Source organism: Chiloscyllium punctatum, chromosome 5 (assembly GCF_047496795.1).
Source record: "Chiloscyllium punctatum isolate Juve2018m chromosome 5, sChiPun1.3, whole genome shotgun sequence".
Taxonomy (NCBI): Eukaryota; Metazoa; Chordata; class Chondrichthyes; order Orectolobiformes; family Hemiscylliidae; genus Chiloscyllium; species Chiloscyllium punctatum.
Window position 1 is genome coordinate 40,327,165 of NC_092743.1, and position 16,714 is coordinate 40,343,878.

The 16,714-nt window shown below is 40.7% G+C and overlaps 1 protein-coding gene across 16 annotated transcripts in view; it reads left to right on the forward strand.

The window, feature by feature from the left end:
* Positions 1 to 16,714, forward strand: part of LOC140477012 (uncharacterized) — a 426,283-nt gene that overhangs the window by 393,386 nt on the left and 16,183 nt on the right. For 15 of the 16 annotated variants that reach the window (XM_072570100.1, XM_072570102.1, XM_072570101.1 and 12 more), the window contains 3 exons: positions 5,410 to 5,502; positions 9,563 to 9,644; positions 13,304 to 13,416. In XM_072570100.1, the coding sequence (XP_072426201.1) occupies positions 5,410 to 5,502; positions 9,563 to 9,644; positions 13,304 to 13,416 (288 nt within the window). The remainder of the gene's footprint in view (positions 1 to 5,409; positions 5,503 to 9,562; positions 9,645 to 13,303; positions 13,417 to 16,714) is intronic. The other variant, XM_072570108.1, reaches the window with a different exon arrangement.

Sequence of the window (16,714 nt, forward strand, 5' to 3'; positions counted from 1 at the left end):
GAGATGAAGGTGATAGGTCAAGGAGGAGAGGGTGGAGTGGATAGGTGGAAAAGAAGATAGGCAGGTCGGACAAGTCAAGGAGACAGTAACTGAGCTGGAAGTTTGAAACTAGGATGAGGTGGGGGAAGGGGAAATGAGGAAGCTGTTGAAGTCCACATTGATGCCCTGGGGTTGAAGTGTTCCGAAGCGGAAGATGAGCCGTTCTTCCTCCAGGCGTCCGGTGGTGAGGGAGCGGCGGTGAAGGAGGCCCAGGACCTCCATGTCCTCGGCAGACTGAGAGGGGGAGTTGAAATGTTGGGCCACGGGGCGGTTTGGTTGATTGGTGCGGGTGTCTCGGAGATGTTCCCACGTGGTTAAAGATGCCCTCCAATGCATCTCGTCCACATCCCGCACCTCCGCCCTCAGACCCCACCCCTCCAACCGTAACAAGGACAGAACGCTCCTGGTGCTCACCTTCCACCCTACAAACCTTCGCATCAACCAAATCATCCACCGACATTTCCGCCACCTCCAAAAAGACCCCACCACCAGGGATATATTTCCCTCCCCACCCCTTTCCGCCTTCCGCAAAGACCGTTTCCTCTGTGACTACCTGGTCAGGTCCACACCCCCCTACGACCCACCCTCCCATTCTGGCACTTTCCCCTGCCACCGCAGGAACTGTAAAACCTGTGCCCACACCTCCTCCCTCACCTCTATCCAAGGCCCTAAAGGAGCGTTCCACATCCATCAAAGTTTCACCTGCACATCCACCAATATCATTTATTGTATCCGTTGCTCCCGATGTGGTCTCCTCTACATTGGGGAGACTGGGCGCCTCCTAGCAGAGCGCTTTAGGGAACATCTCCGAGACACCCGCACCAATCAACCAAACCGCCCCGTGGTCCAACATTTCAACTCCCCCTCCCACTCTGCCGAGGACATGGAGGTCCTGGGCCTCCTTCAACACCGCTCCCTCACCACCAGACGCCTGGAGGAAGAACGCCTCATCTTCCGCCTCGGAACACTTCAACCCCAGGGCATCAATGTGGTCTTAAACAGCTTCCTCATTTCCCCTTCCCCCACCTCATCCTAGTTTCAAGCTTCCAGCTCAGTTACTGTCTCCTTGACTTGTCCAACCTGCCTATCTTCTTTTCCACCTATCCACTCCACCCTCCCCTCCCTGACCTATCACCTTCATCTCCTCCCCCACTCACCCATTGTACTCTATGCTACTCTCTCCCCACCCCCACCCTCCTCTAGCTTATCTCTCCATGCTTCAGGCTCACTGCCTTTATTCCTGATGAAGGGCTTTTGCCCGAAATGTCGATTTCGCTGCTCAATAGATAGAAGCCTGGCTGACTGTCAGAAAGCAGAGAGTGGGGATAAAAGGGCCTTTCTCAGGGTGGCAGCTGGTGACAAGTGGTGTTCTAAAAGGCTCAGTGTTGGAACCTCAACTTTTCACTTTATACATTAATGGCTTAGATGAAGGAACTGCTAGCATTCTGACTAAGTTTGCAGACCATACAAAGATAGATGGAGGGCCAGGTAGCGTTGAGAAGACATGGAGGCTGCAGAAGGATTTGGAAAGGTTAGGAGAGTGGGCAAAGAAGTAGCACTTGGGGTACAACATGCAAAAGTGAGAGATCATGCACTTCAGTAGGAAGACTAGAGGCATGGACTGTTTTCTAAATGGGGAGAAAATTCAGAAGTTTGAAGTGCAAAGAGACTTGGGAGTTCTAATCCAGGATTCTCTCAATGTAAACTTGCAGGTTGAGTCATTAGTTAGAAAGACAAATGCAATGATGGCATTTACTTTGAGAGGATTTGAATATAAAAGCAAGGATGTACTTCTGAGGCTTTAGAAGGCACTGGTCAGACCAAATTTTGAGTATTTTGCGCAGCTTTGGCCCCCAATTCTTGGGAAGGATGTACTGGCCCTGCAGCATGATCGGAGAGATTCACCAGAATGGTCCCAGGAATGAAAAGATTAACATATGAGGAATGTTTGAGGACTCTGGGTCTATACTCTATGGAGTTTAGAAGGATGAGGGGACATCTAATTGAAACTTACAGAATACTGAATGGCCTGGACAGAGTGGATGTTGGGGAGATGTTTTCACGTTAGGAGAGGCTAGGACCCGAGGACACAGCCTTAGAGAAAAACAATGACCTTTTTAGAATGGTGATAAGGAGAAACTTATTAGAGTGAAGTGAATCTATGGAATTCATTGTCACCGAAGGCTTTGGAGGCCAGGTCGTTGACTATATTTAAGAATAAGATAGGTTCTTTAGTATCAAGGGTTACGGGAGGAAAGCAGGAGATTGGGGTTGAAAAACCTATCAGTCATGTTTGACTGGCAGAGCAGACTTGATGGGCTGAATGGCCTAATTTATGCTTCTGTGTCTTATGATCTAACCACTTAAGGATTACATAGTTCCTATGTGGAGTGTTCTCCTACCCTGAGGTAGTTAACAAAGTTATTGATCAACTGCCATCACCTTGCAAGTCCTTTGACACACTGAACCACTTCACGTGCGTACTGGTAGAATTATAACATCAAAGAACCCATTGCTGGAAAGGCATGAGCACTGGATTTGTAGTAAGTAGCACATTTAACCAAATCTGTGTGTCAAAAGCAATTCTGTAAAGTAAATGTACTTTCAGTCCACTATTTAATCGTTTTCCAAAACCTCTAAATCCAAAGTTAAAAATCATACAACACCAGGTTATAGTCCAACAGGTTTAATTGGAAACACACTAGCTTTCGGAGTGACGCTCCTTCATCAGGTGATTGTCCACCTGATGAAGGAGTGTCGCTCCGAAAGCTAGTGTGCTTCCAATTAAACCTGTTGGACTATAACCTGGTGTTATGTGATTTTTAACTTTGCACACACCAGTCCAACACCGGCATCTCCAAATCATGACTACTCTAAATCCAAGTAGAGCAACCAACCTCGATGGATTTGTTTTCTTAAGATCTTGCTGGGATTGTGCTACCTGCAGCATTTTCTGCGATTGTGAGAATAAACTATGCTTAGAGCTCTGAAATGATGGATCACAAGAACATGATGTTTGAGGCTCAGGAAAACATTGACCATGCTCAGTTTTCAAAGAATGCTCTCAGCCACTTCTTGCCATAACTCCTCAATTGGTCTGTCTTGAAAATTAATCTAATTGCTTGCAAGTCTGTTTTTCAGTTCATGTCCCTTCCCCAATCTCTCAATTTGGTGTCAACTCAGTGGGAGGCACAGTTGCCTGTGAGTCAGAGTTCTATGCTCAAATTCAAAATTTGAGTACAAAATTCTAGACTGACGATCTAGTGTTGTACTGAAGGGGGATGAGATGATGAACCAGGTTCCTGACCACTTTCTCAACTGGAAGTAAAGGATTTTGTGGCACTAGTTTTGAAGAAAAACAAGCAAGTTATTCTTGGTGACCTGCCCAATATTTATCCTTCAACCAACATTACTCGGAACAAAATTATTTGGTCATTTCCAAGTTTGTGGGAGCTTGCTGTTTTGGAAATTGACAGTTGCATTTTCTACATTACAACAGTGACTGTGCTTTGTGATGTCTTGAGTTTATGAAATATGCTATAGTAACTGCAAGCATTCCCAATTTTTAAACAGATACCTGGTTATTTTGAAAGTTTCTTGTTCTGATGGTTTAATTGGGTGTGTTGTGTAAGCAAGTCTCCTGTCTCATTCAGAAAACTTTGGAGTTGATCCATCAGTTATTTACCTAAAAGAATTCTATTTCGATCCTCAATTCTTTCAGTTTCTTTACCTAATAGAAAACCAGATTAGGCTGGTTTTAGGCTCTAGATAGAAGCAGCTGCACCCAACAGATCCTGATGTGAAACAGGACAAACTGAGACAAACGTGGATCTAATTTACTGCTCTAACACAAGCATGATTATAATGAACAAAAAAGGCAACTACTGGAAATACACTGACCTGAAAGGCATAGCTAATGACCTCTTATCCTCTTAGATGCTAAAAGGTGATCATTTCTGATGAAAGGTATCATTTGAACATTGCATTTGTCTCTTTTGGATCCTGCCTTGCTTGTTGTCGGTCATCAGGATGATTTGCATTTGTACAATGGCTTATTACTTAGCAGCAATGTGGTGTTACACTTAAAAGTAAATTATTATGAAAACAGGAATTACTACATGAACAAAGATCGAGGTTCATCAAATTTAATAGGTAGATGGTAGAATGTAGTGCTATGATACAATAATAATGGATTTGTTTCTGATTGTAACAATCACTCTGTATCAATTAATCTACAGCAGACTCCCAAATTGAGAAGAAATTCCTAGTGGTAGCAAGGTTTTGTAATCATCAGGTTGAAGTCATCTATTCCTCCTCAATATCCAGCACTAACCTTTTAGATCACTCCTACTATAGCTGAGAAATGTAGAGACTATTGTTGTCTAGGCAAACTTCACAATGAGCTGAATGACCTGATTTAATGATATTGACTAGAATGCTGGAATTGGCATCTCTAGAATGCAGCACCAAAGAAGAGCAAGTCCAAGTATGGTCCTGTTTCTCATCTCTCTACCTTCTCCCTCTTTCTATGTCTCTAGCTGTAACCTCAATTTAGTGTCCTGAATAGGTTTCTTTTTACCAAGTTCAGGCAGGAGTGGGTTCAAGATGTGTGTTCTGATGGTTGTTTTCTTGCTAGCAAAATGTAATGGAAGACCAGTATTGCTGAGAAACCATGGAAAATGTTAAAAATCACACAACACCAGGTTATAGTCCAACAGATTTAATTGGAAGCACACTAGCTTTCGGAGTGACACTCCTTCATGGGAGCATCGCTCCGAAAGCTAGTGTGCCTCCAAATAAAGCTGTTGGACGATAACCTGGTGTTGTGTGATTTTTAACTTTGTACACCCCAGTCCAACACCGGCATCTCCAAGTCATGGAAAAGGTGATTAATTGACATGCTGTAATGTTTCACATTTGGGTTATTTTAAAATATATCAGGCCATTGGGCTGAAACTAGCTATGGAGCTCCTGAACTTTAAATAGCTGAAGAGCTGTATTCAGAAATTTGGACAAGGAGGGACAGTTTAAGCATGAATAGTAGAATGAAATATGTTTTTAAACTGTTGATTACATTTCATTTTTGAACTTTGCTAACCACCTTACGTAAGTGTTTTTTTTAATCAAAACTTATGATACTCCTGTTTCTGATAGTACACAGAATGATGTTTTGCAAATAGGACAGCATTTGAGATGATCATAACTGATCAGTAACTGATTCTGATTTCTCTACTTAAGCTTCTCTCATTTTAACCTTTAACATTCTTTTAACTTAACATACATGTTCTGAAGAGGAGCTTCAAAAACACCTTTTGAATTATTTGTTATCAAGGAAACTGATTTTAAATTAATTTGTTCCATTGTGTCTAGGTCCAGATTGTGAACAAAAAAATCGACTACAGTCATGTGCAGTCAAAGTGTGGTTCCAAGGATAACATTAAGCATGTTCCTGGTGGTGGTAATGTGAGTTTTGGCTTTTGGGTTCTTTACACTAACTTCCTTCTGTTTCATTGCTGTCACTAGGTACATTTGGTTTACTAGTACCATTATTCTGTAGGAAAGTGTTACAAGTTTTTCCCAAGATGTGTAACAGACAAATTACGTCATTAACTGCCATTGCAAGCACCGCTAGTAAGGGATTTGTGCCTCATGTTAATATTGTCCAATACTTCAAGTATCATCCTTGACCGACACAGCACAAGTTTGAAAAGGCAAAATCTACAGTTGATGTTTTTTCACGGTTCCAATAGACATGGAAGAAAGTCACTTTCTATTGGGTAAGTGCCCAGCCTACAGCCTTTTGAGCACATGCAATCCTTGAACTCTGTCAGTCCAGCTCATTAAGTCTTATATTTCTAGCTTAACATTGCCCACTCTGTTGTATTTTATTGGCCTCGTAATCTGGAAGGAACTGCCCTTGGTTTTGTGGATAATAGTGGGCAATAGGGAAGGCAAATAATTAATGGTTTTTATTTCAAAGGGATTGGAATATGAAAGTAGGGAGGTTTTGCTGAAATTGTACAAGGCACTAGTCAGACCACAGCTGGAATACTGTGAAAAGCTTGGGCCACTTATATAAGGAAAGATTACTGGCATTAGAAGCAGTCCAGAAAAGATTCACTTGGCTGATACCTGTTATAGATAGATTGTCTTATGAGGAAAGATTGAGTAGGTTGGACCTATACTACTTGGAAATTGGAAGAATGAGGTGCGACCTTATTAAAACATACAAAATTCTTAGATAACTTGATAAGGTAGATACGGAAAAGTTGTTTCCCCTTGTCAGAGTTTAAGGTCAGAGAGCATAATCTCCAGAGTGATATGAAGATGGGGGACTAATTTAACCCAGATGAGGACATATTTTTTCTTGGAGGGTTGTGAATTTGTGGAATTCTTTACATGGAGCATGGGAAACATTGAGACCGGATCATTCCGTATATTCAAGCCTGAGATAGACTGATCTTTTAATCAGTAAAGGAATCTAGGGTTGTGGTGAAAAGGCAAGAACATGGTTTATTAGGATTATCAGATCAGCTATGTTCTCATTGAATTGTGGATCAGACGCAATGGGCTGAATGGCCTACTTCTGCTCCTAAGACTTATAAATTCTACTTTTCAATCAATAACTCTCCTAAAAAGTCAGCATAGGGATAATATGCTACTTTCTGTGCTGTGTATAGACTTAAAATTCATAAATTAAAAGGAACATAGGTTTACATTCATGGCACTGACGCTCTGTGGTTTACATGCAAGTATTCCACAAAGACTTGCTTTAATATTGCTGTTCTAGTAAAATACAGCTGACGCTATATTTCCATGCTGAGCTGCTGTATGTTATGATGCAAATGTATGAACAGGGTGAGGACATGGGAGGATAACCTGTTAAATCTTACAGATGCCTTTTAAAATGTCTGCCTCTAATCTAAAAGTAATTTTCTTCACTTCGATTACTCTGGATTTAAACAGTTTGTCTCTAGCAGCATGGGAAGAATTATACGTTGGAAAGAAGAGAGAAGTACATAAAAACTTAAGAACTAGGGACAGAAACAGGGAGTTCAGCCTCTCGAATGTGCTGAGCAATTTCATCTCAATGTCAACTCCACTTTACTGCCTGCTCCCAATAACCCTTTAACCCATGCAAGTCAAAATCTGTCTATCCCTTAAATTTATTCAGAATCCCGGTGTGCACTGCATTATGGGGTAGTGAATTGCACATAATGTTGTGGTCGGCCACAAAGTCTCTGGATGCCTCGTTCGTGTTGAGTGAGCTAATCATGGTTATGTTAGCTGTGCGGGAATGTTACTGCTTAGTGCACTGTCATCTTTCACTGGACAATTGTTTGTGGAGATAAGATCAGTTGCAAATGAATGCATTTATTCCAGACAGTGACCTACTTTAAATTCACAGAGGAGAATGGTGATTTGGAGGAATTTGCTGTCAGTGGGAACTAACCCCAGCATTGCCATTGTTCAGTTCAGCAGCAATACCCAAGGAGGAAAAATGAGTAACTGAATTTTATAATAATGCTACTTTTGCAAAATTAGCGGTAAACTAAAGGTCATACCAGAGCAAGTGTAAATTGACTAAGTGTTGTTACTTGTGAGTTGATAATGTCAGTCAGAGAAAAGGAGCTGCCGTCCTTCTCCAAATAAATAGAAATTGCTGGAAAAGTTCAGCAGGTCTGATAGCATCTGTAGAGAGAAATCATAGTTAATGTTTCGGTTCTAGTGACACTTCCTCAGAACTCAGGATCCATATAGTAGCCACAGATACTTGTTCCGTTTATCCCACCTTGGTCCCCAGCAACAGATTCAGCAATGCCTCCTATCCAGCTGAACTGAGAACATAGTGGGCAAAGAGATTCTCTTGAACACATTTCAGAAATTCCTTCCCTTTTTTAAAAATATTATCCTAGTCACTGTTTGAATGATAAAAGTCCCTCCACATCATCACTCATTTGTTCTTGCATGCCTGTGATTTCTCAGCAGATTTGTGGCTTTATCTTTGTACCGGTTGATCAAGAGAGTGTCTCCAATTGCATGACCTTAGTTCTTTGATTCTTAACTCTAACCAAGTGGATTCCACTGTTGTCCTTTGCAATGCTACAATGACAGAAGAATGATTAAATTTAAGACCTTTGGATGAAGTCCATCAATACTCAGGACTTGTCAGCATGCAGCTCCCGCAATTTGCTCAGTATCACTTCTCTGGTGATTTGTTAATTTTCCCCCTCCCTTCTATCTCCTGGACAAGTGTTAAATGAGGTACATACTTTCCACAGCATTAATATTAAGATCCATTCTCAGAAGTAATAAATTATGTAACACTTGTATTCTTTGGACTTTCTGACCCTATCATCTATTGTTTGTCTGGGTTTACACAGTGGGTTTAGATAGCCATTAAAGCCAGACTTTGGATATTATTCTTAGTGTAGGTGTTTTTAACCAACCAGTTCGGACATGTTACAATACATGTCTGGGCCAGATGGACTTGAACCCAGGCCTTCAGGACCAGAGATTGGAACACTGCCACTCCACTACAAGACCATTTTTAGCTCAAGTGAAATTTCCTGAATTTATTACAGTGCTGTAACTAACTCTGCAAGAGCAATTTCATTGAGAAACAATTACCCGGACACCACCTTGAGAACACAGATTGGGTTGATTTGTGTGCAAAAGTCATCAAGACGTTTTCAAAATTAGTTCTCAGGGTATGTCTGTCACTGATAAGGTCAGCATTTATTGTCTGTGCTTTGTTGCCCTGAGAAGAAAGCAATGGGCTAACTTTCAGCTTGATGCATATGAGTGATTTGCTTAGCCAATGTCATTCACGTTGGTGTGACACTGGAGTCTCATAATCCAGATTTGGCTTTTTCCTAAAGGATTTAGCAAACCAGTTGTACTTCCATGATATTCAGACAGGCCCATAGTCTCAATGCTTATGCTGCCTACTTTAACTGAATTCAAAGGGTGAGATTCGAATCTGGTCATATTGCATTACTGTCCAGTAACAACACTACTCTTATAGTTTCAACTGTACCCAGATATGAAAGACAAAACAAAAAAAAACAAATTACAGCTGACCTGGCAGTCTATGTGGGAAGGAGGCAAATTTACATTTTGAATCCAGTGACTTTTCATCCAAAAAAATTCTTGAATATTTTTAACACCGATTGTGGATAGATACTTAATCAGGAAGGACTTGTGAAAGCCAATCTCTCTTTTTTCCACCATAGTTTGATTGCAGTTTATTTTAATGGCGCTACATCATTTGATAAATTATGTAAACTTTCATCACTCTTTGGATAAAAATGTAATTCCTGACGGGTTTATTCTTTATCCCCAGGGCCTAGTTTCTTGTTTTAATTGGAGGATACTATTCTGGTTTTACATTCTGCAGTTTAATATTTTATACGCTTTGATGAAGTACATCATTTGCTGACACAACTCTCATTTCCTCTTCTTCTGAGAGATGTTGAAGCATTGACATGATTACATGTTTTAAACTCTTTTTAACCTTTAGGTGCAGATTCCAAAAACTAAGCTGGATGTGAGTCGTGCATCGTCCAAATGTGGATCCAAGACAAATCTGAAACACAAAGCAGGTACTATTAATATATTCATCTTTAAACCTTGCATTTAAGCAAGATCTGATCATATCTCTCCTATATATCATATGACACTATGTTAAGTAGGATAGAAAGATGAGAAAAGGACACCCAGGAGATTATGAAAAGATACACATCAGTTAAGTGAGTGGACAAAAATAATAGCAAATGAAGTATAAAGTTGGAGAAAGTTCAATTATCCATTTTGGCAGGAAGAATAAAGAAGCAGCATCTTATCTAAATGGTGAGAGATTGAAGAGCTCTGAAATGAATAGGGATCTGGGCGTCCTTGTACATGAATTGCAAAATGTTATTATGCAGGTACAGAAAGTAAACAGGAAAGCTAATAGAAAGCTATGATTTATTGCAAGGGAAATTGGTTGCATAAGTAGGGAGGATGTGCTTCATATTATACAGGGCATTGGTGAGACCCCATCCAGAGTCCTGTACACAGTACTGGTTAATTTATTTAAGGAAAGGTATAAATGTGTTGGAGGCAGTTCAGAGAAGGCTTACTAGACAACTACCTGGAATGGGAGTGTGCTGTTTTCTGAGGAAAATTTGGATATTTTGGGGTTATATCTGTTGACAAGGTGACTTAATTAAATCATTCAAGATCCTATGGGGTCTTGACAGTATTGACATGGACAGAATGTTTCCTCAGATGAGAGAATTTAGAAATAGGGTCACTATTTAATAATCAAGAGTCACCTATTTAAAATAGGGATCAGCTGAAAGTCTTTCCTTGAGTCATGAGTCTTTGCTTGCAATACTTCAGGGAGAGAGTTACAGAGTACTTGAATATTTTTAAGGCAGAGGTGGATAGATTCTTCAAGTAGGTGAAAGGAGAAAGGTTGGGGCTGAATGGCCTAGTCTTTCTAATTTAGATGTTTGTATGTATTGGAAATGTATTTGCTATTCTGCAGACAAATATGGTTATCTATATTCCCACACAATTCAAAACATAGCACAGAGTTTATTGACGTATCATAGCTGATAAACTTACGGAAGGAATGACATGGAGAGCGCTCTCTTAGCCAGAGCTGTGGGGTTTTACTTGGCCTTTGTTTAATATTTCATCCAAAACAGAATTAATTATGCAACTCACTCCCCTAATGCTTAGGAGGCTTTGATCAAAGTCATGGATGTTCACAGCACAGATTAGATTAGATTAGATTCCCTACAGGATGGAAAGAGGCCCTTCAGACCAACAAGTCCATTATGACCCTCTGAAGAGTAACCCATCCAGACCCATTTCCATACCCTGTATTTCTCTCTAACTAATGCACCTAACACTATGGGCAATTTAGCATGGCCAATTCACCTGACTTGTACATCTTTGGACTCTGGGAGGAAACCGGAGCACCTGGAGGAAACCCACGCAAACACTGGGAGAATGTGTAAAAGAGGCCATTCAATGTATTATATCCACATGGCTCCAACAAATCTAATTTTCCAGCTCTTGGTCTGTAGTTTGGAAAATATGGCAACCAAATTAATATTTAAATGCTGCTTAAATGTTTCAAGAGGTTGAGTCAACTACTGTTTCAGACAATCAGTTCAGACTCTCACCAATCCCCTGAGTATAAACATTTCTCCACTACTTAGCCTTTTACCTTAAATCCATGCCCCCAGGCAATTGACTTGTCTACTAATGGCAAAGGAGCTTTGCTGTTTAACTATCTATGCCACTCATAATCTTCACCACTGTCATGTCCCTCATAGTTCAGACCCTCCAGCTCAGGCAGCAACCTGGTAAATCTTCTCTGAACTATCTAATGTTATCACATCCTTCCTATAATGTGGTCACCGCACTTGCATGCAGTACTTCATTTCTGGCCTAACCAACATTTTATGCAGTTACGCCATAATCTCCTTGTTCTTCTGTGCCTCGGCTGATGAGGCAAGTATTCCATATGCTGCCTTAACCACGATATCTACTTGCCCTATTAGCTTCAGGGATCAGCTGATATGCACACCAGAGTCCCTCTGAACTTCAGTGCTTTTTCAGGCAATTCATAATTCCATGCTTTATTAGCTCTCCCCACAAGCTTACATTGTGCCAGTTTGAACTCCACTTGCCATTGCCCAGCCAAGCTGAGCAATTTATTGATATGCTCCATAATTTACTGCTATTCTTCTTACTATTAACCATCCTACCAATTTTTGAATCATCTGCGAACTTCTTGATCATACCATCTATGTTTAAGTCCAAATCATTAGTGTACACCACCAGCAATAAGAACCCCAGTGCTGAACCTTGCAGAAACTGACTGAAAACAGACTTCCAGGCACTCCCACAGCAACATCCTGTGCTTCCTGCCTTATGGCTAATTTTGGATCCAATGTATAACTTTGGCTAATCTCTGATCCTTTTCTCTCCAAGTGCAGATATAATCTGTCCCTTAGAATTCTTTCAGATAACCTCCCCACCACTGAGGTTAGACTGAGCAGCCTATAATTTCCTGGTTTTATCTCTTTTTTTTACATAATAGTAGGTTCCTTGTTATGGAGTTTGAGAAAAGACCTGTTTGTCTTAGTTCCACTCCAGCAACGCGAACAGTATCACTCACTGAATCTAGAATGGTTCCATTAGCAACAACTGTTTATTTTTCCTAAACCAAAATATATCTCTTCATCAGTAGATGCTCTATTTTCCTATCACTCTCACTTCTCCTTAGGGTGTTGATTTTGTGTAAAGTAGTTTGTCCTACACTAAAGTAGCTAATCATGTAAATTTAACATCAAGATGACATTTGACTGTGTGGAAAGCAGCACAGATAATACTTCTCTCATTTGCACTTCCCAACTGGTCTCCTCGTTGAAGTTGTCCCCAACTCTCTCAGTACACTCATATTGCTTACCTACTACCTTGTAGGTTAGTTCATTTGCATAGATTTTGGTTTAAAATTAGGCCCTTGAGTCTGATTAGAGCCACAATGGATGATGGCTTTATGTAATTAACCAATAGGGATCTGTAATATGGTGTGCCGTGTTGGATCAGGTATAAGTTTGCATCACTTTTATTTTGAGTGCCTAATCGCCTTGTCAAAACATTGTTTCAGGATTCTTCTAATATTTAAGATGTTTTCCTTTGAATGTGAAGTAAAATTCAGATCCCATTTGTCTGTTTCACCAGTTAATTTGAAGGAATGCATTTTTGTAGTGTACTAGCTAACATCCTCACTTATCAGCATCAACAAGACACAGTTGACTGTTCTCAGCGATTTGTAGATGCTGAAAGTCGCAGTTGATAAAATGTGGAGCTGGAAAGGCACAGCAGTTAAGGCAGCTTCGGAGGACTGGTGAAGAGTCCCAACTCAAAATGTCGACTTTCCTGTTCCTTTGATGCTGTCTGATGTGGTGTGCCTTTCCAGCTCCACATTTTATTGTAAGTTCATTGTTCTGTTAGAGATTCTGGAATCCAACTAATGCAAAGGGTTTTTATGCCCTTCAAATATAATTTATATGAAAAGGTGTAATACAGATGCAGCCAGTGTAAATTGAATTCACCTCTCCATCTCCCAAACTATCTCTTTCCAATGCTCCCCCTCTCTTTCCCACCTCCCCTATACAACACAATCTGTCTGAACCTTAGACTTACGGTGAAGAGTAAAACAATTGTTCACAAAATTCATTCATTCTTATAAACCTAGGTGGTGGGGATGTGAAGATAGAGACTGCCAAGACTGATTTTAAGAACAAAGCAGAGTCGAAAATTGGATCCTTGGATAACCTCAACCATATTCCGGGAGGAGGTAACGTGAAGGTGAGGGATAGGAAGGGTAGTTGAACTGTGGTTTAAAATAATCGACTAATCGCATAAGCTGTGAGCAAGGACTGTGAAACTTGTTCTCCTGTCTCTCGAAATTCACATAATCTTTGCTCTGCCACCTCTCTATGTTTTTTTTTCCTGTCTTTCTCTTCCCCATAAGGTTATTGATGGTCCATGCTGGATTTGTGTCTTTGTAGATGATGTTGCTGACTCTTTGGTACCTCACAAAAACACCCCCCACTAAAATCCCCTCAGGTGCACTTCCAGCAATTGAAAGTAATCAGGATCACTGGTAATTTGTTCTTTCATTTCCCCAACCTCTTAATTAAAAGGTGTTAATACTAAATGTATTGTCCCAATCATGACCCAGCTGAAATCAACTAGCCCACCGGATGGTACCTAATTTAACTCATTAATGATGTCTTTACCAACTGATAAGTTTAGAAATAATTATTTCTGTACCACCCTGCCTCCAGCTGCCTAATAGGCTTCCAAGAGCGTGTACCACTTGCAATGAGCAAGAAGGAAGCATAAGATAGAGAATTTACTTTTGGCCTTTGTCAATCAAGAAACTCGATGCTACACTGGAACCATTTGCTCACTGAGTTTATCACCTGGTAATGGCTTAACCATCTGGCTCTCAACTATTGGTTGCCCGGGCTATGGTATGTATTTTCTACACACCTTATGAGAAAGGAACATTGCAGTTATTAGAGACTGATCATCTCAGCTGACACGTACTTGATGGTCTTGAATGGCCTACTTCTGTGCCACAAAGTCTGTCTTTGTTACCATGTTTCTATACTACTTTCTACTTCCTTCCAATTTATCCTTTTATTAATTCTTTGAATTGCCCTTTAATCAAAGGGTTTTCAAAGTAGCACTTTGCCCTCAACCAACTACTGATTCTTTATCTGTCTGATTTTTCCTCATTATTATTACTTGACAGTACCTTGAAGTGTTACCTATAATTGGGAACTTCAGGTAAAATAAAGTTAGTAGTGATTAAGAGGAAAAGTTCAGGTGGTGTTGTGACACAGGGGAACATGCACTGGATCGTTGGCAACCAATCACTGTATCCCTGGTACAGAGTTCCAGCCAATCATCATGAAGCTTCCTCCTTCATATATCAGTTTGCTAATCACTCGAGTGTTCTGCATCAGTAATAGTTCCAACAATTAAGCAATGGCTGGTGTCAATCTACAGCAGAGTATGGGCAGCATCCTGGAATTAAATGATAGAAACTGCTAAATTGCATTCATACAATGACACCTCAGACCGTCTGCCCATCTGCAATATTCCATAAGACATAGGAGCAAAAATAAGCCATTCAGCCTATTGAGTCTGCTGTACCAGTTAATGAGATCATGACTGATGATATTCCTCAATGCCACTTTCCTGCCTTTACTCATAACCCTTGGTTCCCTTACTGATAAAAATTTTGTCAATCTGAATCATAATATACTTAATGACCCAGACTCTACAGCCATCTACAGTAAAGAATTTTGCAGATTCCCTGCGCTCTGAGAAGAAATTCCTCCTTATCTCTCTGTTAATTGGGTGACTGAGATCATTTAATCTGGTCTAAACGCGCTCTCTGGAAAATCTCTTTTCAGAATCTTCTGTCCTGTCAAGTACCTAAAGAATCTTGCATGTTTCAGTAAGGTTGCCTCTCATTCTCTGCGCAGTACAGGCCCAGCCTCCTCAACCTTTCTTCATAACACTGTCCATATCGTCAGGGATCAGCCAAGTGAACCTCCTGTGGACTGCACCCTCTGCTGTTTATCTTTTCTGCAATAACAGGTCCAAAACTGTTGACTGTATTCTAGTCAAGAATGTAATTGAATTATTGGGTGGATACATTGGCCTAGCAAGCTGCCCGGTTGTGACAACCACTAGAAAGTCTCAAAAATAAACCTGTTGGACCACCTGGCATCAAACTAGGCACTGGAAATGACAATGACCAAAAAAAGCATTCAATTATATAAAGTCTTCCGCATTAACATTTGGACAATGTCCCAGAAACTACCATGACCATTCCTGGTAGGACAAGCCCAGAAAAGATGGTGGCACAGTGGTATACATTTAAGGAGGGTTTTGTCATGGAAATCCTCAACATTGACTCCAGACTGCATGAAATCGCCGTCAAACATGGGTCAGGGAACCACCTGCCGATTACCGTGTGCCATCCTCCCTCAGCTGACAAAATCAGTACTCCTCCATGTTGAACAACATTTAGAGGAAGCACTGAAGTTTGGAAGGTGCCAGAATGTATTCTGTGTGGGGGATCTCAATGTCCATCTTCAAGAATAGCTCAAGGAGTAGCATTACAGTTTGAGCTGCTTAGGTCCTAAACGACAATGCTGCTCGACTGGGTTGATGACCAGTGGTGAGGGAACTAATGAGGAAAAAATATAATTGACATCATCCACACCAGTGTGTCTGTTGTAGGTGCATCTGCCCATGACAATATTAGTATGATTGACCGCAGCACAGTCTTTGTGGAGACAAAGTTCTGCCTGCGCATTGAGAATATCCTCCATCTTATTGTGTGGATCAAGGACATTGAAGATGTTGAGGGCACTATATTGGATTGATACCCAGACGATGGTTGCTCTTATGGAGGAGACTAAAATGTTCTTTAAAGATAAGATACCTCCCTTTTCAGAAAATGATGGGGAGAATCTGTTTTCTCTGAAGTCATTAAGATGTGAAACTTTCATACTTGAAAAGTAGTGGAGGTTAGGTCTTTAAGTTTATTCAAGGTTCAGTCCTACCCTCCTTTAAATTAGGTTTCTGTTATAGTTAGAATATTTGTATTTCCATGTGATAGTCTGCACCTGTAACTCACCAATCTTATTTACCAAACTTTGTGGATTTGCATACAGGCACAGTAACCCTAATTTGGATTTTAATTTTCCTCACTAGGAATCCATATAAAAACTTGATGTTTCCTACTGCAGTGTGCTCTCTGTTTTCCAATATTCTGTTTTTCTTCGTATTCCTCTCTGGTATTACTTCCTGATTCTCTCAAAGCTTGCCAAGTGGTTTGAACACTTCTCCGTTGTACTTGAAAATTGCCACAGAAGGATCTTGTGCTCTGTTCAGGTTAGACGCAACCCATCTAGCTTCTCCAGGTCCAATCTTCCCCCAGTTTGTCCCAATATTCCAGCAATCTAAAGCTGTCGCCCCCGCCCCCACTGCTGGACTACCTTTCCAGCTACACATGAAGCTATTTTATCGCCTATTTCTATATTCACTTGCCTATGATTTGAGGTTACCATGATTGAGC